Source organism: Nyctereutes procyonoides, unplaced genomic scaffold (assembly GCF_905146905.1).
Source record: "Nyctereutes procyonoides isolate TBG_1078 unplaced genomic scaffold, NYPRO_anot_genome, whole genome shotgun sequence".
NCBI classification, from domain to species: Eukaryota; Metazoa; Chordata; class Mammalia; order Carnivora; family Canidae; genus Nyctereutes; species Nyctereutes procyonoides.
The window spans coordinates 15,532,206-15,555,413 of NW_026575137.1; the positions used below are offsets into that span (position 1 = coordinate 15,532,206).

Below are 23,208 nucleotides of genomic sequence, written 5' to 3' on the forward strand. Positions count from 1 at the left end.
TCTGCTAATCTCATCACCATCAACCCTTTGACTCCTGAATTTACTGGCCCACCGTTCCCCTTTAGTTCCTTTCTTTGTGACCTCTAGTGCCCAGAGCTGGATTAACATAATCCTTGTTTTATCCGTTCTTCATTAGATTGCTTTCTAATGAGTATTTGTGAACTCACCACACCATTCCCATGCTAACATTACCTAATAACTTACATTTACCAAGGTCCTGCCCTAGCCTGTCTCCCTGCTTCTCCATTAGTAACCTCTATTCTAAATTTTGTCTCACTCTTATCTATGGTAAAGTTTCATCACATATATGCATGCCTAAACAAAGGATCTGCTCATTTTTGAGCTTTATAAGGATACCATACTGTATGCTAGTTATTAAAATGTTAACAACTTGGCCATAATTGATTTTTTAAAACTTTATTTATTAATGAGACACAGAAAGAGGCAGAAACATAGGCAGAGGGAGAAACAGGCTTACTGAGAAGCCTGATGCAGAACTCGATCCCAGGATCCCAGGCTCACGACTTGAGCAGAAGGCAGATGCTAAACCACTGAGCCACTCAGGTGCCCCCAGTTGATTTTTCACTAATGAAGATTGTATCATTGGGTAAAATAACTTTGTTCAATGGAGACTTGGATTTTCATTGTTTTGCTTATTCAAATAGCGCAGCTGTGAATTTCCCGGTGTACATACCCAAGTGTTCTAGGAGATACGCCCAGGAGAGAATTGCTGAACTATAAGGATGTGTATGTCAACTTTACGAGATAATGCCAAATTATTTTCTAAACTCCCATCCCTTCCAAAAGGATATACTAATTAAACTCCTGTCTCAAAAACAAACAAACAAAAAACTCCTGTCTCAAACTACATCTCAAAAACTTGGTATGACCAGACTTCCAAATTACACGAATTGGGGGGTAAAATGGTGCTGTGGTCCTGTTTGCATTTTCCTGGTTAAACCTCTCATGTATTTACTAGTCATATATTTCCTAGTCATGTATTTCCTCTTCCACAAAAATGCCTGTTCAAAATCTTTGCCCACTTTATATAGGCATATAGGTTACTTTTTACTTGCAGCTATCTAGTAAATTTTTATACAGTTAAATCTAAGGTTCATCTGAGTCTGAGTTTACATATAATTTTTCTAGTTGAGTTCTCTGCATTCATTTTGAGAGGTTTCCTCATGAACTTCCTCACGAAGATATTCTTAAGTTTAACTCATTTTTCTGGATTTGATTTTGTACATGCCATGATTTACAAGTGCAAATGGCATTTTTAAAAAATACACAAAATCCTAAATTCTTTTTCTCGTCTTGATATAAAATACTGAAATAGTACCTTTTTTTTTTTTTTTTTAAGACTTTATTCATGAGAAACAGAGGCAGAGACACAGGCAGGCTCCATGCAGGGAGCCCAAAGTGGGACTCCGGGATCATGCCCTGGGCCCTATGGTACCTGCTTCCAAACTAAACCAGTCATTAAGGTAGAGAACCTGTTAAAAAATAGGTTAACTTTATCCTTAATCGCCTTGCTTTGGGATTCATCTGCTGAGCAGATCCACAAACTTGTTTTCCAGACTGTATTTTAGAAATAGCCTTGACTCAAAATGTAGTCTCACACACCTTCCTTTTGCCAAATAGTGTTCCCCATTCCCATAGTCTTCAGTAGTATGCACAATCACTACAGCACACGGGAGCCTATTCTTTCTACAGTCCCTCACTTGTGGGTGCGTGTAAGTGGTCTTTGAAGTTCTCATGACTTGATGCCTTCGTACATGCTATAACCTTTGTCTGGATCCCATTCATTCTGCAAAAGCCTTGACTCAAACATAAATCAGAAAAGTGGCTGGCCCAAACCAACATCCAGTGACAAAAAATCTCAAGCATAAAAAAAAAAATCTCAAGCATCTTCCTTAAAATACTGATAGGTTCTAACGTCTGGAATTGGAACACTTGACTGGTTAAGCTTGGGCTTTAAGAAATTTGACAGAATGCGCTTAAATATGAAAAAAAATAGTCATTATCAACTCAGTTTCTGGCATCATGGGATAACAGCTTTGCCTAAATCTATCCACTTTCAATTTGTTTTCTATATCCAAAAGACACATAGGCTTGCTTGTCCAGGATGATGGTTAGACATTCTTATAAACTGAGTAACTATGGAAGTAATTATGGTAATTATACAGGCCAGGCACAGAGGTCTTCCAAAAAGTTAGTAAGCCAAGCCTTGATGTTTCGGTTAACTTTCAAGTTCTGAAATACTTGGGGGTTGACAGTCATAAATAAAATAGACTAAAAAATTGAGGTTGAATAGCATGATCAGATTATGAACTCTACAAATTTTTTGGTTTTCAAGTTTTTAAAGCAGATCTATCATGATGAGACGTTCAATGTTTGTCATTCGAGTACCGTTTTCCTAAGAGGCCTGCTGTCAAGTTTCTTAAAATATCTACACAGACCCAGCAGTACCTTATTTTTAGACATTTAGTCTCTTAAGGAGAGCTAGAATTAACCAGTTGGACTGTAGCTGCTTTAAGTTGTTCTGTAGAGAACAGTAGAATATTTTGATATTAATTTCACGTTTGGGAGAGGTCTCAGTCTAGCCACCTTCCACCCCGTTTCAGCCACCACTTTAAAACTGTAGATGTGGGCAGCCCAGGTGGCTCAGCGGTTTAGCGCCACCTTCAGCCCAGGGCATGATCCTGGAGTCCCACAATTGAGTCCTGCATCGGGCTCCCTGCATGGAGCTTGCTTCTCCCTCTGCAGGGTGAGCTGCCTCTCTTGTCTCTCACGAATAAATAAAATCTTATAAGAAAAAAAAAAACTGTAGATGTTTCAATTCCACCACTTAGTTTCCTACATACAACAAAATAAAGCAATTTATGCTTCCTTGATCTTTCCCTACAGGAAATGTCAGACTATCTCTGAGCACATAGCACTAAAGTTCCTAACATATTGTAGGGTCTCATGCAGGGACTATGTACTTCGATCCAAATGAAGTGCCATTCTCCCCTAATGTAGATATGAAACTGTTTCAATGACGCGGCCACTACTGGAAAGTCTCCAAAATTCTTGGATTTATACCCAAAGGCTATGTAAGACTTTTCAACATGTTAAGAGTTCAATTAATCAAGGTTTCACTTGCAAACTGAGGTCTAATCATAAATAATCTAAGATTGCAGATTCCAAATTGGCCATTATTAGCTTTAAATATGCTTTGGGTATGGCAGGATTGTTACTGTTTTGTAGGGAAGACAGGAAGGAAAAAATATTGACAACCTACAGTTAAGCTACTTGACAAACGTTCCTCTAAATTCTTATACTACCCTCCCCCAATCCCCACACACCATTTCTATGATCTTTAAAGCATGAAGTAATAGCAGAGCTATTAAACAAAAAAGCTAAAAGGACCATAGGCCAGAGCTACAGCCAAGTCCAACCTCAGTGGTCCTGCTCTCAATGCTGGCTCCTGTCTCAAAGGAGAAATGTGAAGTGGACATGTATCTTTTTTCTTTTTTAACAACTCCAGTACTACACACACACAGAAAATACATTGATTGCTGGATTCTCCAAATTCCTGGAAATATCACCATTATATTGACAAAAACAGACATGAAGCCTGGATTTGGGACAATTAAAAAAATGTTATAAAAATTTATTATTCAAATCCCAAGGCAAAAAAATCTCAGGTTGGAATCCTCCTTCATCTATTGGGCACTAGTACGTAGAAACATTAACAGCTATTATTTATTAAGTATTATGACAATTTATTTCAGAATCAAACTAGTTTAGAAGACTAATGCACATAAATAGGCAAATGTGACAAGCTTTAGATTTTATTTATAATTTATACTTGAATGAGATCCATCTCCTCAAGTCTAGTTTAATGCTCCTCAGCTGTAAATGATTACTTCGTGTCCTTGGCCTGGGGGTCAGGAGAAATCAGTAAAAAAAGCCATTAAGATGATTATTTTGCCCCAATGCGTAAGAGACTTTTTTTCTCCTTGAAAGACCCCAAGGCCACCATTGCACTTTTATTTGAATGTAGTGGGACAACTGTGCCAAAGGGCTGACATTTCCCAATTTAATCCGAGGTCATAATAAAACAAGCAACAAAACAGTGTTTGGGATTTCAGTTTCTCAACCTTATCATCAAGACTCACTGCCTCCCATCATCAATATTTATTGAGCATTTACAGTGTACTAGGCACAATAGAACATACAGAAAACATTGTCCCTGCTCTTGCGGAGCTTACATTCTAAAAGAAAAAAAAAATACACCTCTTTTAAAATGGTATTTTTGTTTGGTGTTTTCTGCAAGGTACTGAGGAAATAGTCTGTAGGGTGAGCTTTGGGTATAACTTAGCCCCATCATTATTTAAAGAGAGGAAGAGGAAGGATTTTAAAGGCAGACAATGACAGACCATTCAGGATAGGTAGGGCTTACAAGGAGATAAACACAATCTCATCAACTAAGGAGAGATTTGCTGCAGTAAATAGGATGAGGGAAATAGTTTGTGGGATGCAAGCAAAGGAAGCAAGGTATCCTTAGACACTGAGTGGAGCCAGAAAGATCATGCGGCCTTTTATCCAAGTACATGGCCACCAAGTAGGAATGGTTGGTGACAAGACAGAAGGCTAAAAAAGGTAATCCTGTGCACCTGACAGAAAGAATAAAGGATCAAAATTGAAGGCAGGCTATAACAATATCAAGAAATTCTTAAAAACAAAAGTGATTTGGAAGCACAAAACTTAGTTAATGCTACCCAATGTCATGATGGGCCAAGAACATTGTGGCTTCCTAAGTTAGAAAATACCATATACCAAAATTTTAAATGGAACACATTACTTTTTTCCAATCAATCCCCTGTCTCTGAAAAAAAGCTTCCCCACCCCCACCCGCCAGGGTAGGGGAGGAATATGGGACATGGTTGGGAACAGTAGTAGTTATATTAGTAGTATTTTGTTATGATAAACTTTGTATTTAAACTTGGTAAAAGCCCATTAGCTGCCAAAAGGGAATAAGGAATAAATTTCCAAAAATGTACAATTTCTTTTAAAGAAGTTTCAGAACCAAGAAACTAATTTACATGAAAAGCTGTAGAGAAAGTAGTTGAAAAGTCCATTCATAAAACTTTTATTCCACTTACATGAACTTAATACACGTGTTCTTAACAATTATGCTTGGATTGTTCATGAAAATTTCATAAGACATTAAACAAAGCTAGCCATCATCTCAAGTTATTTCCCTGTTAACTATTTTTACAGCACATGCATGTTAGGCAAGTATCAAAAAAAAAAAAAAAAAAAGAATCACAAAAGCAAAAAACCAAAACAAAACAAACAAAAAAAAACTCTAAAAAAAAAAGTTAAATACATGGGATTTTTGTTTTGCTGCTATGCTTGATATACATAAAGTAATGGATATCAAGCAATTCATTTTTACTGCATCTTTACTTGTACATTTGTTCTTAGGTTGTCTAAAACATTTAAATACAAATAAAAGGAGTGTAGCAAAAATAATGAAAGCAAACAGCAGGTAACTTTACAAATAATGGAATGTGAACCGTTTCTGCCCTTATCCAGAGTAAATTGGGTCACAACTAAAGGAACACTTCTGCAACTGTAGTCAAAGGTGTGCACATTGAGAATGAGTATTCCACAGATATTTGTGGTTCACATGTCTTATCTATGGGATACCCATTTCTACTACAGCCTTGTAAGTGCTCTAAACCTTAAAGTATCCACAATAACTACACCTGTATCTGGAACCAATTATCCCTTTTACTCCCCACCAGGACAAACCAATATGTAGGCAGTTTTCTTTGCTTAGACATGGAAGCAGTTTTAACACTGGCCCTTGTGAAGCCACAATGTACCAAAAGTACTATGCCAAACATTTATAACTAGTATAAAAATTCCACATCCCCATATTGGCCACCTCAAGATGAAAACAGATAACTCCCTAAATGTTAACTGGCTCTACTCCCCTAATATTCAACATAAAAACCACATGGGAAATATAGAAATTCAAATAGAAGTAACATAAACCTGTCATAAATCGTAAACAAAAAAAACTATTTGTGGGACAGCATGAATGACAAATGGTCTACTGTGTAAATTTTAGAATGAGGCAGACAAAAGTTGGAAGGCCGGTTAATTTTCCCCTCCTTCTCCTGCTTCAGCTTCGTCTCCTTGGGTGTCCGATGTCCACAACTGGTAAAAGAAGGAAAGATTTTTCAGCATGTTTCATTTTGAAAAAAATCTTAATAGATTTGTTATGGTATCAGAATGTAACCACAGCTTTTGCTGAAAGCTTTCTTTAAAAGATCATAGCAATGAGGGTAACTTCAAAGATACAAAAACACCCTCATTTTCTCCCTAACCACTGTATAAACATCCTAAGTACAAAGCAAGTTGTCTTCAAATAACAAAGTCAGATATAAGAAATTCTTGGATTATACATAGAAGAGAGAAAATAAAAAACAAAAATGCTTTAAAATACTAAGTATTAATAGCTACAAGAATATCAGACTGCTCTGAAGAGCCCCAATATGAGCAATGGATGTTTAAATTAATGTTTAAATTTAATGTACATAACTATAATCATCTTAATTCAACCCATGTTCAAGCTCAGACGGACTACTTTCCCTGAGTAAAACTTAAGATTACCACTTCAAAGAGAATTTCACATTCCATGAAATCCAAGAATGAAAATATCAAGTCTAAATTAAATTCCTAATTTAATTTTTCTAATGTTTTTAGCTTAGAAAAACACACTTTTGTGTATCTGTAAGATTAAAAATAAATAGCCGAACAGCAAACAATATGGTCAGAACCCAATCTTCTAAGAGGTAAAAACTGAAATGTCCCATAGTTCTTACACAATGTGGTTCTAAAAAACTCTTCGCTGAGGATTCTCAACACTAGAATATAGACCTGGTTTGGAAAACGCAATAAACTAGAATAAAGCTGAAAGTGACATGTATAAAATGATACACAGTTTTCAAGCTCTACACTGCAGTCTTCACTCCTAGCTCTCACTACCTGGGCACCACAGATACTTCATAATTTTTTCACCTAAGCCTCAAAACTTCAAAGTTAATATTTATCTGAAGGAGCTGGGGAAACCTGTGGGACTAAAGAGACATATCAACCACTTTGCAAGGTGTAGACTTTATTTGGATCCCAATTCAAGTAAAAAAATTTTAAAAAAAGAAACAACTGGAATTTGAATACTATTTAGATATTAAACATTATTAAGGAATTACTGTCGATTTTTTCAATGTAATAATGGCTGTGGTGTTTTTTTTTTTTCAGTCTGTAGTATGCTAAGAACGATAAGCATGACATCCCATAACAAGTCATTATTTTTTACTAAGAGACTAGCTAGGCAAAATAGAGTTCTATTTGAATTTCACATAGAATATGTGAAATTTTATTAACTGAGGTTACTGACAGAGTACCATAGCTGTATCAATATGGAAGCAACTTTACGGTCAAGAATACCATTTTTAATGGAATTTAAACAATGTAAACCTGTATATATATATATTTTTTAACCTGTATATTTTTGATAATGAAACTATTCTATGGCTAAAATGGAAGAAATGAGAACACCCAAATTGAAATGGAAAATAAAAACACCCTATCACATATGAGGGGAGTCTGGAACTAAGGTGGGCTTCTGGGACAATGGTGGGTTGGTTGGTTAAGGTGTCATTTTAAAATTAGTGTCAAGGGCACCTAGGTGGCTCAGTGGTTGAGCATCTATCTTTGGCTCATGTCGTGATCCTGGGGTCCTGGGATCGAGTCCTCTATCAGGTTTCCCCACAGGGAGCCTACTTCTCCCTCTGCCTATATCTCTGCCTGTCTGTGTGCCTCATGAATACATATATAAAATCTTTAACAATAGATATGTAATCAAAATATACATTTTTGGTCCTTGATCTAAGATTTGTTTCTATAAGGTGGTTTTTCTTCATAGCTTTAATAGCAGATACAATTTTACATTCAATAAAGAAACCAGAAATATGCCTTATAATAATCTATAAAACATAATTTCAACCACAGTGGCCATTCACGATGCTGTAATGTACTTACTGTCAAGTTGTCTCTCAGTAATTGCATTATTAGCGTGCTGTCTTTGTATGACTCTTCACTTAATGTATCAAGTTCAGCAATGGCTTCATCAAAAGCCTATGATCAAAAAAAAAAGTACATTTCAGTGCTCAAATAATAAGGATTACTAAATTTTCACAAAACAAGTAAAATACATACTGTCTTTGCAAGAGAGCAGGCTTTCTCCGGGGAGTTCAGAATTTCATAATAGAACACAGAGAAGTTAAGGGCCAGACCCAATCTGATAGGATGTGTTGGTTGCATTTCCTTTTTGCTGATTTCAAAAGCTTCTTGGTATGCTTGTTGTGACTGATCCACAATCCCTGGAAAATAAAATATTCTAAAACATACTGACAAACTTTGTACTTCATCTTCACCTCTCACACCAACAATACCCTTTATCATCCAACAATATCCTCTGAAATATTAAGCTGTAACAACCTTAATTAAATGAGAATCTTAAAAAAAACAAAAACAAAAAAAAACAAAACTTCTCCAGGAACACTACACTAGCCATTGGTCAATGTCAACACAAAAATAACTCTTGCGAGCATCTCAGAATTATTGTTTTTTAATAACTTGTGTGCACAGGACGCCTGGGTGGCTCAGTGGTTAAGCTTCTGACTTCAGCTCCCAGCTTGATCTGGGATCAAGTCCCACACTGGGCTCCTTACAGGGAGTCTGCTTCTCCCTCTGCTTATGTCTCTGCCTCTCTCTCTCATGAATAAATAAAATCTTTAAAAAAAAAGTAACTAGTGTGCACTACTCTACAGTTATACTGTGATCACTATCTCTTAAAATTTGAGTAAACATTCCTATGCCCAAAATTGGCTTTTCAGCAAGCATGCACATTAAAATACCAATATTTAACAGTAGCTGTACATTCTTAGGACTTTATAAAAAGCTAATTACTGGGGTGCACAGGTGGCTCAGTTGGTCAAGTAACTGACTCGATTTCAGCTCAAGTAATGATCTCAGTGTTGTGAGATCGAGCCTACGTGAGGCCTGTTTAATAAGATTTTCTCTCCCTCTTTCTGCCCCTCTTACCTCTCTAAAACAATGAAAAATTACTATTCTTCATTTAGTGCTCTAAGCAATTAAACAAAAAACCCACAACTGTTTGCATTTCAGTGACACTACTTCCATACTGTTATTTGATACAAGTTCAACAAACACGTTGAAAAACACAGTATACCTTTCTTGTCATCACCAGCAGCAACTTCGGCCAAGTAACGGTAGTAGTCTCCTTTCATTTTCAAATAGAAGACTTTGCTCTCTGCTTGTGAAGCATTGGGGATCAAAAACTTTTCCAAAAGAGACTTTGCAAGAAAAGAAAGTCACAATAAGTCTAAATTATTTACAAGACTGGAAAAAACTTAATTTCTCAATTGCATACTGTATGTAGCCTGTTATAAAATTTTAATACCCAATTATTGCCAGTAATACAACTGTTGAATGCAATAGGCTCATAAATTTGTGGTTTAAAAGCTGAAGGCTTTGGATAGCGATACTTGAAATGTGAAGTTAGTGTTGAGTTTATTAAGGATACATTTTGAATATGTAACCTTCCCCACATACTGCTTGCTATTTACATGCTGATAAAGGCCACATGCTTCACTGAATGTGAAGCCATGGGAGCTCACAACAAGCTTTTTCTAACAAGTTGACAAATTTTCTATTTTCAAGGTAGTCATTAGAATGGAAAGAACACGAGAGGAAACTTCTGGGATTATGACTCAAGCAAAAACCAACAATGTTAATAGACACTACCAGAGTCCCTAACAGAGAAAGCAGAACAAAATTCACTTCATTTAGAAGAACACAATTCAAGCAAAACCTCACAACAGGTAAAAAGTTGTTCAAAGTCAAAGTTATATTGTTCCTAAGTAAGAGAGTGGTATGGAGCACCTGGGTGGCACAATCAGTTAAGCATAGCACTCCTGTTTTTGACACAGTCATAATCTCAGGGTTGTGAGATCAAACCCTGCACCAGGCTTCCCTAGCTCAGCCAGGGCCTGCTGGAGATTTTCTCTTCCTCTCCCACTTGTTCTCTCTCAAATAAATAAATCTTTAAAAAAAAATAAAGATAGTGGTAGACAGGTTTATGAGATTTACAGATCTGAAGAATAAACCTTTAATTTCCTTAAAGTGATTTTGAATTAATAAAATACATATTTACAGATCACACAAGATAAAATTTCATCCTATATAATTTTAAAACTATTAACAATCTGAAAAAATATTCAGATCATTTTATTAAGGGGAGATGGCCCAATACACTGGTGATTTTTTTTTTTCTTTTAAGGGGAAAAAAGATAATTCCAGTAGTACAATTAGGTAAATGTAATAAAAATATTCAAGAAACAAAACCATTTTCCCCATGCCCAATTTTCCTCCTAACTAAAAATACCCCAGGAATCAAGGTGAGTCAATTTTCAATCTAGCTTAGCCCCAAACCAGTCCCTTTTAACAAAGAAGAGTTATCTAAATCTTGGTTACTATCCTTCTTGCAGTTTAGTCTGTATAGCATCTACTTACATCCAAAATAGTTTGAAGTTACAGATACCCAGATGTGGGTAGGAGTAACATGGCAGTAGGGCCAAATTGCACTGCATTATAGGAAGGGGTTCAAGTTGAGAAGTTAACTTACCATTATTTCCTGTGGTTAATTAACCAATATTTGAAACTACTGGCCTAAAAATCAGATGAACACTTTCGTTAGGATAACAAAAACTTTATTACACCACTGACTATGGCAGCTCTTTTGGGATATGCCTCAAAAACAGAAGATAGTTCAATTTAATATAATAAGTGGATTTTTAACTTAATATGATTTTTTCATTTAAGAAACAAATGACCAGGCCTTTTCAAAATTTTTATCTTAACACAAAATACATCATTCATCCAACTCGGGAAATAGTATAGCATAACAGTTTTGGAGTCAGTCTAGGTTTAAATAGTGGCTTTCCACAGTTCAAAAGGGTAAATCCTATTTCTGACTGGTTAAAGGTTAGACAATGAAGTCTAACTAAAGAAAAAGTATAATATGACTAACCAGAATTCACAAGTAACTTCAAATCAACAATAAATCAAAAATATATAAATTTAAAGAAGGCTCCAGGGCAGCCCTGGTGGCGCAGCGGTTTAGTGCCGCCTGCAGCCCAGGGTGTGATCCTGGAGACCCGGATCAGGTCCCACGTCGGGCTCCTTGCATGGAGCCTGCTTCTCCCTCAGCCTGTGTCTCTGCCTCTGTGTGTGTAGGAGTGTGTGTGTGTGTGTGTGTGTGTGTCATGAATAAATAAAATCTTTTAAAAAAAATAAAGAAGGCTCCATAAACAAGTCTTTGGCTCATTTACATATATAAGATTATACTAAAATATTTTCAAATAAAACAAGTGACAATAACTGAGCCCAACCATGGAAGTTATTTTTCACGTATGCACTTCTATTTCATATTTCACTACTTCAACGTATTTTTCATATTCACTTGATTCTTCACTTAAACGCCCCTGTGCTAAGCACTGAGATTGTAATGGTGGGTAAGATTGTCTTTAACTTTGTGGATAAGTGGTCTAGTCTAGCAAGGAAGACAAACGAAACTAAGAATAACATTACCTAATCACATCCTTCACTTTTCAAGGACTTTAGCCCATTCTATGTCAAGATTAAGGCCATAAACACATGCAATTAAGAGTAAATTCCTTAAGATGTAAAACTTTAAGGTACACCAACTTACAGAAGTTACTTAGGCAGTGTCAAGAAATGTTACAACCCATCTTTAGCTATCCACCTTTTATGAATAACTTCTGTATCCCTAAAAACATTGTCTTACACTAGAATATCTCCCAAGGAAAAAATTTTAAACTGTAGTTATTAAGCACTTCTTCCCCAAAGTGAGCACTGTATTGGCCATAATATCAAAAACTGTAACAAAAACAACTTTAAGGGCAGCCTGGGTGGCTCAGTGGTTTAGAGTCGGCTTTGGCCCAGGGCATGATCCTGGAAATCCGTGGAAATCCGGGATCGAGTCCCACGTCAGGTTCCCTGCATGGAGCCTGCTTCTCCCTCTGGCCTGTGTCTCTACCTCTCTGTTTCTCATGAATAAATAAATAAAATCTTAAAAAAAAAAAAAAAACTTTAAAAGATATTAACCAAAAACCACAAGTAATAAGAAGGCAAGACAACTTAGTCAATAATAGCAAGACAATAATAGTCAAACAGCTTATTGGCCTAATGAAAGACCAAAAGGACCAACAGTTAAGTATCAACAGTGGCGAATGTTTCTAGTGAAATGCGGACTACAGGTTGAGAATGCAAGCTCATTAAACTGTACACTACAGTCTATGAGCAATTCTATGTCAGTTATACCTCAATAAAGCTGTTACAAGTAAAAAGCAGAGAATGAGATAAATGGCATACTTTTGTCTATATCTTTTGATGACATTCACTAAGAACCATTAAAACTTAAAAAACAAGGGGCAGCCTGGGTGGCTCAACGGTTTAGCGCCACCTTAAGCCCAGGGCCTGATCCTGGAGACTGGGTATCGAGTACCATGTCCGGCTCCCTGCTTGGAGCCTGTTTCTCCCTCTGCCTGTGTCTCTGACTCTCTCTATGTCTCTCATGAATAAATAAATAAAATCTTAAAAAAAAAAAAACCTTAAGAAACAAGTAGACTGGATATTAAAGATTAAATAAAGAGGTTAACACTTGTTTCAACAGACTAGGATAAGGGACGCCTGGGTGTCTCAGGGGTTGAGCATCTGCCTTTGGGCTCTGGGTGTGATCCCCAGTGTGAGTCCCAGGATCTAGTCCTGTATCGGGTTCCTTGAGTGGAGCCCGTTTCTCCTGTCTCTGCCTGTCTCTCATGAATAAGTAAATAAAATCTTTTAAAAAATTTTAAAAAGCAGACTAGGAAAAAACAATTGTGGTAGACAATCTCCAAAGATAGCATCCACTAAAATTCCCTTGCCATCCCTGTTCGCGTATGCCATGCCTTCTATCAACATGTGGAATTTATTTCCTTTCTCCCGAATCTGAGCTAACTCTGATGACTTGCTTTGACCAAGAGAATGCATAAGTGACTGAGTTCCATTTCTGAGCCTAAAATCCTTAAGAGGACTGCCAGCTTCCCTTTTTTGCTGTTGGAACCCTATGTCAGCATATAAAAAGTCAAACTACCCTACTGAAGAAAAAGGCCAAGATGGCCCCAGGAATGGAATGTTAGGTAAAGCCATTTGAATATTTCAGAACCCAAATGCAGCAATGAGTGACTCCAGCCAATACCATATGAAGAGCTGCAGTGAAGGCAAATTACAGGATGGCAAGAATAAACCATTGTTTTAAGTAACTATAAAAATACTGTTTACTGTTTTGAACAGTTATGCAAAACAAGGCAGGAAAAAAAAGTTTATAAGGTTATTTCAATAATAAAGATGACTCTTCTGACACGTAAATTACTTAAATTGATCCTTCCATAACCCTAACCATGAGATCCAAACTAAATTACCCTACAAAAGACAATGGAGCCCAGCTACATTATGTAATGTACTCAAAGCCACAATTAACTTGTGAAGGTACAACTCCAAATAGGCAATCTCACCTATACTACTAAAATCATGGTACATTTTTTTTTGTCTCAACAGGGTGTGCTATGCCTACTAAAAAGGATAATGTCATTCCAAGATCTTAATACAATTAGGAATCAAAATTAAGGAAAATTATTCAGTTCTATAATGTACTGATGAGATAAAATCTACAGTATACTGCTTCTTTTAAAAAATGTATCAAGACAAGGACTGACAAACGGGAATATCCAGGAAAGCAAGAATGGTAAAGAAACTAGAAAATATCGTGTAGATGGAAAGAATTATGACAAGAATGGCTTTAGACAAGACTAGTTAAGTTTTACAAGAGGCTGACTTCTGCTCAATAAATTTATGAGTGATCCAAACTTGGAATAAGCCAGCTAGTCAGTCAAAAAGTCAGCTCCACCTACTCTTACAGAGATTTTAAGGAAAAATAAGGTGATCCTTGGGTATTTTATAGATTCATAAATCAGATGTGGTTTCATTCAACTCTAATGTAAGATATGGGAGATACAGAGTTTATTCAATTATGTTAATTTTAGCACTAAAGAGGCAATTAAGTATGTTAATTTGTCAAATTGACCAAAGAGAAACAAAATCTACATTTTCCAGATTTAGAAATTACAAGAAAAGAGGCAAATGTAAGGGAGAAGACCAAGATGGAAAAAAATACAAACAAAAGGAAAAAAGGAAGCAGCACTTATCAGAAAGCAGTAATGACAAGGAAAAAATTGGAGGTGAGCAAATTTAAGTCAAATAGAAGAAACTAATAGCTATTATCAAAACATACAAAAAGCTATTATCAAAACATACAAAAACTAAATATACAATGAAACCTTCTAAATTTCATTCATCTACTACAGTACAATGAAAGTGAGGATTACTCTGGGATACTCTGAGAATCTAATTTCAAAGAAGGACATAGTATGAGACATTACAACTTCTAACCATGAAACAAAGGTTAGGATGACTACTAATGTACCTCCACTTACAAAATCCTTTGTATAAGGTAGTACATTAACTTTTCTAATCTAAATCTAATTAAAAGGGAAAAGGATATTTAAGTTAAACACAAATTAAAGAACATCTTACACTCTACATTGAGGCTACATAATCTATGTAATCTTGCTAAAATTTAAAAATTCAGAATATTGCCTCAGCAATTTAAAAATCTGTTTTTAATGACAATCGTCTTAAAAATATCATGGCCAATATTTTCAAAAATATCTACGATTAATCTGTGGAATCAGAGTCAATGCATATTCTGACTTTATACAGTAGTCATCCTAATAGTGTTAAGTAGGATAGGAAGCAGCAAGATGCTACTAGGAGCCTGTACCCAACATCTTTGTGTAAATGGTTCATAATCCAGTGCTAAATGATATGGTTAAGAGAAGGCACCGAGGGATGCCTGGGTGGCTCAGCAGTTTAGCGCCTGCCTTCTGCCCAGGGCGTGATCCCGGAGTTCCGGGATCCAGTCCCATGTTGGGCTCCCTGCATGGAACCTGCTTCTCACTCTGCCTGTGTCTCTGCCTCTCTCTCTCTCTCTCTCTGTCTCTCATGAATAAATAAATGAAATCTTAAAAAACAAAACAAAACAAAACTTAATCTAATCAATGGATAAACTGTATGATCCTTGAGATCTTAAGAGAGAAAAATTTTTCTCTACAGGTACAATTAACTTCTTAGGTTGTGAAAACACTTACGATATATGGCATCAAGTAATGACCTTTCCCCCCAAATCAGTCAATTTACCAGGGCGGACTACATTAGCAAGTTTCTACTCATGCTTTGATCAAAGGATGATCTATGTATCATATCATCAATGCTTTGACTTTGGCATGTATTCAAAATAAGGAACCATATAAACTCACATGTTATCTAGTTCTGACTGCCCTTTCTGGGGTAGGATCAACCTGCCTCTACTAACAAGAACTTAAACATTCAATCCTGATTATGGTCAAATATTTTTTTTTTTTGGTCAAAAATTCTAATAAAAGGTTATAAACTGAAAAATCTGTCTCTGATATACTAGATCACTGGTGCTCCAGTAATGATTATAGACTGAAATTAAGAGGAAAAAAGCATGACTTTAGATAACAATTAGACTAGAAACCAACTAAAACACCAAAACTACTACCTGAATTGGTAGAACCAGACCTTAATCTCTAGGTATCCAAGTACTTCTTTGGAGCAACAGCTTGGTTTAAATAAAGCATAGACTAAAATCAGACAGACTCTGAACGTCCCTCTCATTACATTTTTTTTTAAGATTTTAAAATCAGACAGACTCTGAACGTCCCTCTCATTACATTTTTTTTTAAGATTTTATTTACTTATTCATGAGAGACAGAGAGAGAGAGAGAGAGAGAGAGAGAGAGGCAGAAACACAGGCAGAGAGAGAAGAGGCTCCATGCAGGGAGCCTGACATGGGACTCGATCCTGGGTCTCCAGGATCAGGCCCTGGGCCAAAGGTGGCGCTAAACCACTGAGCCACCAGGGCTGCCCTCATCATTAATTTTGAAATATCAGGCGAATTAATCTCTCAGAGCTAATCTATAAAATTAAATGAAAATCTACTTACATAAAATGATCAAAATGAGTATCTACTTCAAAAGGCTGCTATGAGGTCTAAATGAGAGTATAAATAGGAAAGCACATAGGGACGCCTGGGTGGCTCAAGGGCTGAGCATCTGCTTTTGGCTCAGGGTGTGGTCCCAGGGTCCCTGGAGAGAGTTCCACATCGGGCTTCCTGCATGGAGCCCGCTTCTCCTCCTCTCTCTTCCTATGTCTCTGCCTCTTGCTCTCTGTGTCTCTCATGAATAAATAAATAAAATTTAAAAAAAAATAAAAATAAAGCACCAATCAGTTCCTGACAGAGGAGGTACTCTATTCAAATATAAGGTATGAAAGCTTGACATTCAAAAATCTGCTTTAGTGCTCTTGTAATCTCATTTTTAATATTCTGAGTTCAGTTATCTAAAATTTGTCTAACTATCAAGAGGTGTGGAATAATATACAAAAGGCTTTCATTTTAAAACAGGATTGTCTTATTAAAGGAAAGGTAACATTTTCCTTATTCTTTTTATGGCAGACTTGTAAAGCACATAAACTATGGAGATAAACTGCCTACTGCCTAAATTCAAATCTTAGCTCACTGTTTACTAGCTGCAACATCTTGACAAAATTCTGAAATCTCCCTGGGCCTCAGGTTTCTCATTTGTAAAAGGTGGGTATTATTAGTAGATATAATATACATGGTTTTGTGAGGATTAAATGAGTTAATATATAGAAAGCATTTAGAACAGAACAAGGGTTACCTTTGGAGAATAAAACAGTCTAATCTGAACCAGCATTCTCTAATCAACTATTTTCTTTCAAGTACTGTGTAAACTAATCAAGAAGTCACATAGGAAACATTTGCACTATAGATACTAACTTTATTTTTTTTAGACTATTTATTTACTCATGAGAGATACACAAAGAGAGGCAGAGACCTAGGGAGAGGGAGAAGCAGGCTCCCTGTGGGGAGCCCTATGTGGAGCTAGATCCCAGGACCTCAGGATCATGCCCTGAGCCAAAAGCAGATGCTTCACCACTGAGCCACAGGTGCCCTAGAACACTAACTTTAAAATGTCACCTTAACCAACCAACCCACCACCGTCCCAGAAACCCACCTTAGTTCCAGACTCCCCTTATGTGATCTAATTTCCTTAGGTTTAAAAAATGCTAACTTATTCCTCTAACCATAGTACTTATTTTTTTTAGAATAACAAAAAATATTTTATTAAAACATAAGATTTAAAGAAGTTTCCAGACAACCCATACAAAATGGTCACAAGCTTTTTCTTGAAGGATTGATTCTACACTTGACAGCAAAGTCACAATGTTATTAGTGAGGGCTGTAATGTTTGTTTAATGTTCCCATTTTGGTTCAATCAAGTTTGTCCATCTACAGCATCTAAATCAAGTTAGACTTGGCTAGAGAGCATATTCTAAAGAACTGGCTAGCTGCTTTTAACCAATGCAATTAGATCACCATAAAAAGGGGGAAAGGAGGGGCAGCCCGGGTGGCTCAGAGGTTTAGCACCACCTTCAGCCCAGGGCCTGATCCTGGAGACCCAGGGTTCAAGTCCCATGTCCGGCTCCCTGAATGGAGCCTGCTTCTCTCCCTCTACCTGTGTCTCTGCCTCTCTCTGCCTCTCATGAATAAATGAAATCTTTAAAAGGTGGGGGGGCATAAAAATAAAACTACCAATCCCCCTCAAAAAATTTTAAAAAAAATAATAATAAAGAAAAACACCTACACCCCTGCAGCTAACCCTGACAACTACCTTCATTCACAGTGCTTTATACTTAAACCATGATGGGGGAAATGAATAAAAGTAGAGGGGCCACTGCTTTTAAATTTTTGACAACAATCCAGATGGTACTTCTAGCCTCTGCTCATGCTTTACAGTGAATCAGGACAAGATACAGATTTGCTAATATGCATTTAACCACCAAAGGACTGAAGATGTCTGTGCTTTTATTCTGTAATATTTCTAAGACTGTGTCCATTAAATGCAAACAAAAAAGGAAGAAGTCTTGGCAGAACAGGAGCACACTTGATGATCAGATCGATTTTTTTTTAAATTTTTTTTAAGATTTTATTTATTTATTTATTTATGAGAGAGAGAGAGAGAGAGAGAGGCGCGCAGAGGCACAGGCAGAGGGAGAAGCAGGCTCCATGCAGGGAGCCCAACATGGGACCTGATCCCAGGTCTCCAGGAACAGGCCCTGGGCCGAAGGCGGCACTAAACTGCTGAGCCACCCAGGCTGCCCTCGATTTTAAATTATCATTCATGGCATATAGCCTCCTCCGTGCTCTAGCTGTTTCTATGGCTTGGGCTTCGTTGGTCTTCCTCTGTTCCGCTACATCATTTGCTAATGGATCATCTGGATTGGGAACACTTAACAAAGCCTGGATCGATAGCAGAACTGTGCGGACCTGCAGTGCTGGGGACCATTTATCTTTCAAAATATCTAAACATATTTTTCCCAACTTGCCTACATTAGGATGATAAATTTTGGTCATGAACCGTACTTTAGGGGCTGCCACAGGGTATTCCTCTGGAAGGAATACTTCAAGTTTAAAAGTCCCTCCCTCAAAGGGGGAATCCCGGGGGCCAGCAGTGACCACATGAAAATAACAGGCGTTGCTCTCATCTGGCTTTAATGCCAGGCTCTGGTTCTGCCAGCAAACACTGGGTTTCCTTGATAATCCTGCGGGGCAGCCCAGACATCATACCATTTGTTTTCTTTCCTTAAATTGACAAGTTCACTTCCTTCATGTTCAAGATGTCTGCCAAATACTCAAGCCTAAATAATCATAGCTTGCCTGTCATTTGTTGGGAGTGTTCTGTGGGGGAAAACAAGGGGACAGCTTTTTCAGTTCACCAAATGATCATAAAACTTTCCCTGGAAATAACTGCTATACTTCTCATTATGCCTCACAAAATATTAAAAGATATCTATAGGGGCACCTGAGTGGCTCAGGTCATGCTCTCTGGGTCTTGGGATCAAAACTCATATTGGGATCCCTGCTCAGCGGGGAGCCTGCTTCACCTTGTCTCTCTCTCCCTCTGCTTGTGTACACTCTTTCTCAATTAAATAAAACCTTAAAAAAGAGAGAAAGAGATTACCTACATTAAGGGCTACTAATGATTTTATATAGTTTCAAGGACAGTAAAGCCAGTCTCCACTTCCCCACCCCCCAAAAAAACTGGATGTGTGGTGGTGAGAACTATATAAATTACTAATACAGTAATGGTGCCACTACTATCTTTATTAGTATCAAGACCAGCAGTTTTTGCTTGAGTGCTAATGTCCACACAGTGAAGAGTCAACGGTGACTTAATATTATCAAGAAAATAGTTGTGACCTCATGGACCACCCCCTCATCCCCTAAAAGGCATCCACAGATCACTCTTAAGAACTACTGATTTAGGGGTGCCTGGGTGGCTCAGCTGGTTAACCATCTACCTTTGGCTCAGGTCATGATCCTGGGGCCCTAGGATAGAGCCCTGCATCTGGCCCATCTGGCTCCCTGCTTGGCAGTGAGCTTCTCCCTCTTCCTCTGCCTGCCACTCCCCCTGCCTGTGTGCCTTCTCTCTGAAAAATAAATAAATCTTAAAAAAAAAAAAAAAAAGAACTGTTGATTTAAAGTAATCTGTGCTAAATACCACCCATCTTTCAATATCCAGCTCTAATTCTATGCTCTCCCTAAAGCGAATTCTCAAAACTACTCAGTTTAGGCCTATGTTTTCTGTATCTCTAGTAATTAGTAAAGAACTTTAAAAAAGAAGATTTTATTTTAGAGATACAGCAAGGGAGTGAGCAAACAAATGAGGGAGCACAAGCAAGGGAAGAGCAGAGGGAGACGGACAAGCAGACTGTGCTAAGCAAGAGCCCAACACGGGGCTCAATCCCACGACCCTAAGATCATGACCTGTGCTGAAATCAAGAGTTGGGTGCTTAATCAACTGAGCCACCCAGACACCCCCAAGAGCTTTAATTAAAGAAGAAAAAAAGGAAATATCCTAATGTCAATAATGGACTAGCTAAAATAAATAAATAAATAAATAAATAAATAAATAAATAAATAAATAAATAAATAAATAAAATGGACTAGCTAAATAAGTTATATTACACCCATACATAACACTAGAAAACATTTTTTTTAAATGTGTGTCGATATGGAATGAAGCATAAGACATGCACCATATATATATATGTGTGTGTGCACTGCTGTGTCCACACTTTACAGCATACCTTGGGGTTTGGGGGGTTTTGTTTTTTAAAGATTTTATATTTATCTCTACACTCAACGTAGGGCTCTAACTTACAACCCTGAAATCAAGAGTCCTGTATCTACTAGCTGAGTCAACCAGGGGCTCCCAAAATACTTTATGATCCTAATTCATGTATCTTCTTCAAGGACAGAATTGTTTGCATGGGAACCATAAATTCCCAGGATACAACAAAAAGGACTAGGACTAATACAGATTACCTCTGAGCAGACAGGACAAAAATCAGAAAATTTTTATTCTTATTTTTTTTACTTCATATCCTATGCTCTATAACACCTAAATTATTATCCAGAGTCATTATAATTTAAAATTAAAAATTCTAAGTTTTATCTTTAACTTGTCACATATGTAATCTTTTCTTAACCTTCTTATAGGCTCTTTAAAGACACATGTTTTATACATATTAACATATTAGGTCCTTAAACATTAAATCCCCAGGCTGAATTACATATGCATAGTTAGAACAGCTTCATTTTAATATAAGAAAACTAGAATAATCTTGAGAGTAAAGGAAATAATCTTAGCTCAGCCACCTGAAGACTATCAAGAGTTTATCATTTTTTTTAAGATTTTATTTATTTATTCATGACAGACAGAGAGAGAGAGAGAGAGAGAGAGAGAGGCAGAGACACAGGCAGAGGGAGAAGCAGGCTCCATGCAGGGAGCCTAACGTGGATCACACCCTGGGCTGAAGGAGGCGCTAAACCACTGGGCCACCAGGGCTGCCCAAGAGTTTATCATCTTACCCAGTTTCTAGTTGAGAAAAAACGTGATAGAAACTCTTAAGGTTGGTACTGTATGTTAGATAATGGTTATTCTGTAAAGAGTAAAAACAATGTATTGCTTCTCTAAATACCTAAGAAACTGCTAAAAATGACAAGTGTTTGGTTTCTGTAAGCACATATACAAATAACCCTTTTTTTAAAAAAAATTTTTTTTTTTTTATTTATGATAGTCACAGAGAGAGAGAGAGAGAGAGAGAGAGAGAGAGAGGCAGAGACATAGGCAGAGGGAGAAGCAGGCTCCATGCACCGGGAACCCGATATGGGACTCGATCCCGGGTCTCCAGGATCGCGCCCTGGGCCAAAGGCAGGCGCCAAACCGCTGCACCACCCAGGGATCCCTACAAATAACCCTTGAATAATACGTTTGAACTACACAAGTCCACCTATAAGTGGTTTTTTTTAGAGTACTGTAAATGTATTTTCTTAACATTTTTTTCTAATTTTAAGAATACAGTGTACAACACATGTAACATACAAAATATGTTAACAGATTATTTGTTACTGGTAAGGCTTCCATTCAACAGTAGGCTGTTAAGTTTTGGGGGAGTCTATCAATTTTCAACTGCACCCCATCCCTCACATAGCGCAAGGGTCAACTATCTTCAGAAACAGCAGCCAAGGGGCAGGCTAGGTACGTATATATCCTAACATGGTTGCAGGACTCCTGGAAAAGCTCCAGGTTTCTTATGTAATTAATGACCCTAAAGGAGGCTAAGGGAGATAAAAATCCAACAGAGATAGGGCCTTCTTGTGTTTCATCACAGCATTAATTTCAAAGCCCTCCTTCCAATTTTATCCCAGGAAAATGTCTCTAATGCATGAACACTTCCTACCCCACCACTATTCCTTAGATTTTCTTTAAATTCAAGGTCACGTTTTCTTCCTTTCTTTTCCTTTTTTGAAGATTGCATTTATTTATTCATAAGAGAGACAGAGAGAGAGAGAGAGAGAGGCAGAGACACAGGCAGAAGGAGAAGCAGGCTCCCTGCAGGGAGTCCACGATCCCGGGGTCTGGGACTCCAGGATCACGCCTTGAGCCTAAGGCAGATGCTCAACCACCGAGTCACCCAGGGAGGTGTCCCTCCCTCTTCCTTACTTTCTTAAAAATTAACAAATACCTATTATAAAGTGTTTATATATACATTTATTTCAGCCCTAAAGAATAGTCACTATGCACTTAAGTTAATTCACTGGTCTATGTGCTGTGACTTGGGCTTGCCAATTACTATACATGAAGCCAGCTAATGAACAACGTATTTCAAAGGAAATAACAAGTTATAGAACTGGGATATCTTCCCCCTTTCTTTTTTTTTTTTTAAAGATTTTATTTATTTATTCATAGAGACACAGAGAGAGAGAGAGAGAGGCAGAGACACAGGCAGAGTGAGAAACAGGCTCCATGCAGGGAACCCGACGTGGGACCTGATCCTGGGTCTTCAGGATCACACCTCAGGCTGCAGGCGGCGCTAAACCGCTGTGCCACAGGGGACTGCCCTCTTCCCGCTTTCAAAGAGTAATTCATTCATCAGAAAATGACATAACCCATTTAGAAAGTACTTTGGCAAAATACATTCTGTTCATAACCTTTGACAAAACAATCATACTATGGGGTGTCTATCTTTTAAAAAAAATTCAACTGATTGATACTTTCTTTTGTATCACAGGGGGTTCCTAGAAGTTCTCAGCAATTTAGATTAATGTCCCATCTAAATATTAATTGGTAAAGTAGCAGGATAACATCATGTGTCTCCTAGAGAGCACAATATCACTTCCAGGAAATGGAAATCTTCCCCCAAAATGCACAATCTGAATTACGAGAACTCAGAGAAAATAAAATTGAGGGATAGTCAACAGAATAATAGGCT

At 37.3% G+C, this 23,208-nt stretch overlaps 1 protein-coding gene and 1 pseudogene across 3 annotated transcripts in view; both read right to left on the reverse strand.

Moving 5' to 3' along the window:
- Positions 1 to 4,118: 4,118 nt before the first annotated feature.
- YWHAZ (tyrosine 3-monooxygenase/tryptophan 5-monooxygenase activation protein zeta) overlaps positions 4,119 to 23,208 on the reverse strand; it is a 36,547-nt gene continuing 17,457 nt past the window's right edge. For all 3 annotated transcript variants that reach the window (XM_055303363.1, XM_055303362.1, XM_055303360.1), the window contains 4 exons: positions 9,317 to 9,440; positions 8,281 to 8,444; positions 8,104 to 8,199; positions 4,119 to 6,216 (listed from right to left, as the gene is read on the reverse strand). In XM_055303363.1, coding sequence (XP_055159338.1) covers positions 6,157 to 6,216; positions 8,104 to 8,199; positions 8,281 to 8,444; positions 9,317 to 9,440 — 444 coding nt within the window. In that variant the 3' untranslated portion in view covers positions 4,119 to 6,156. The remainder of the gene's footprint in view (positions 6,217 to 8,103; positions 8,200 to 8,280; positions 8,445 to 9,316; positions 9,441 to 23,208) is intronic.
- LOC129495692 (ubiquitin-conjugating enzyme E2 N-like) lies at positions 9,456 to 19,438 on the reverse strand (annotated as a pseudogene).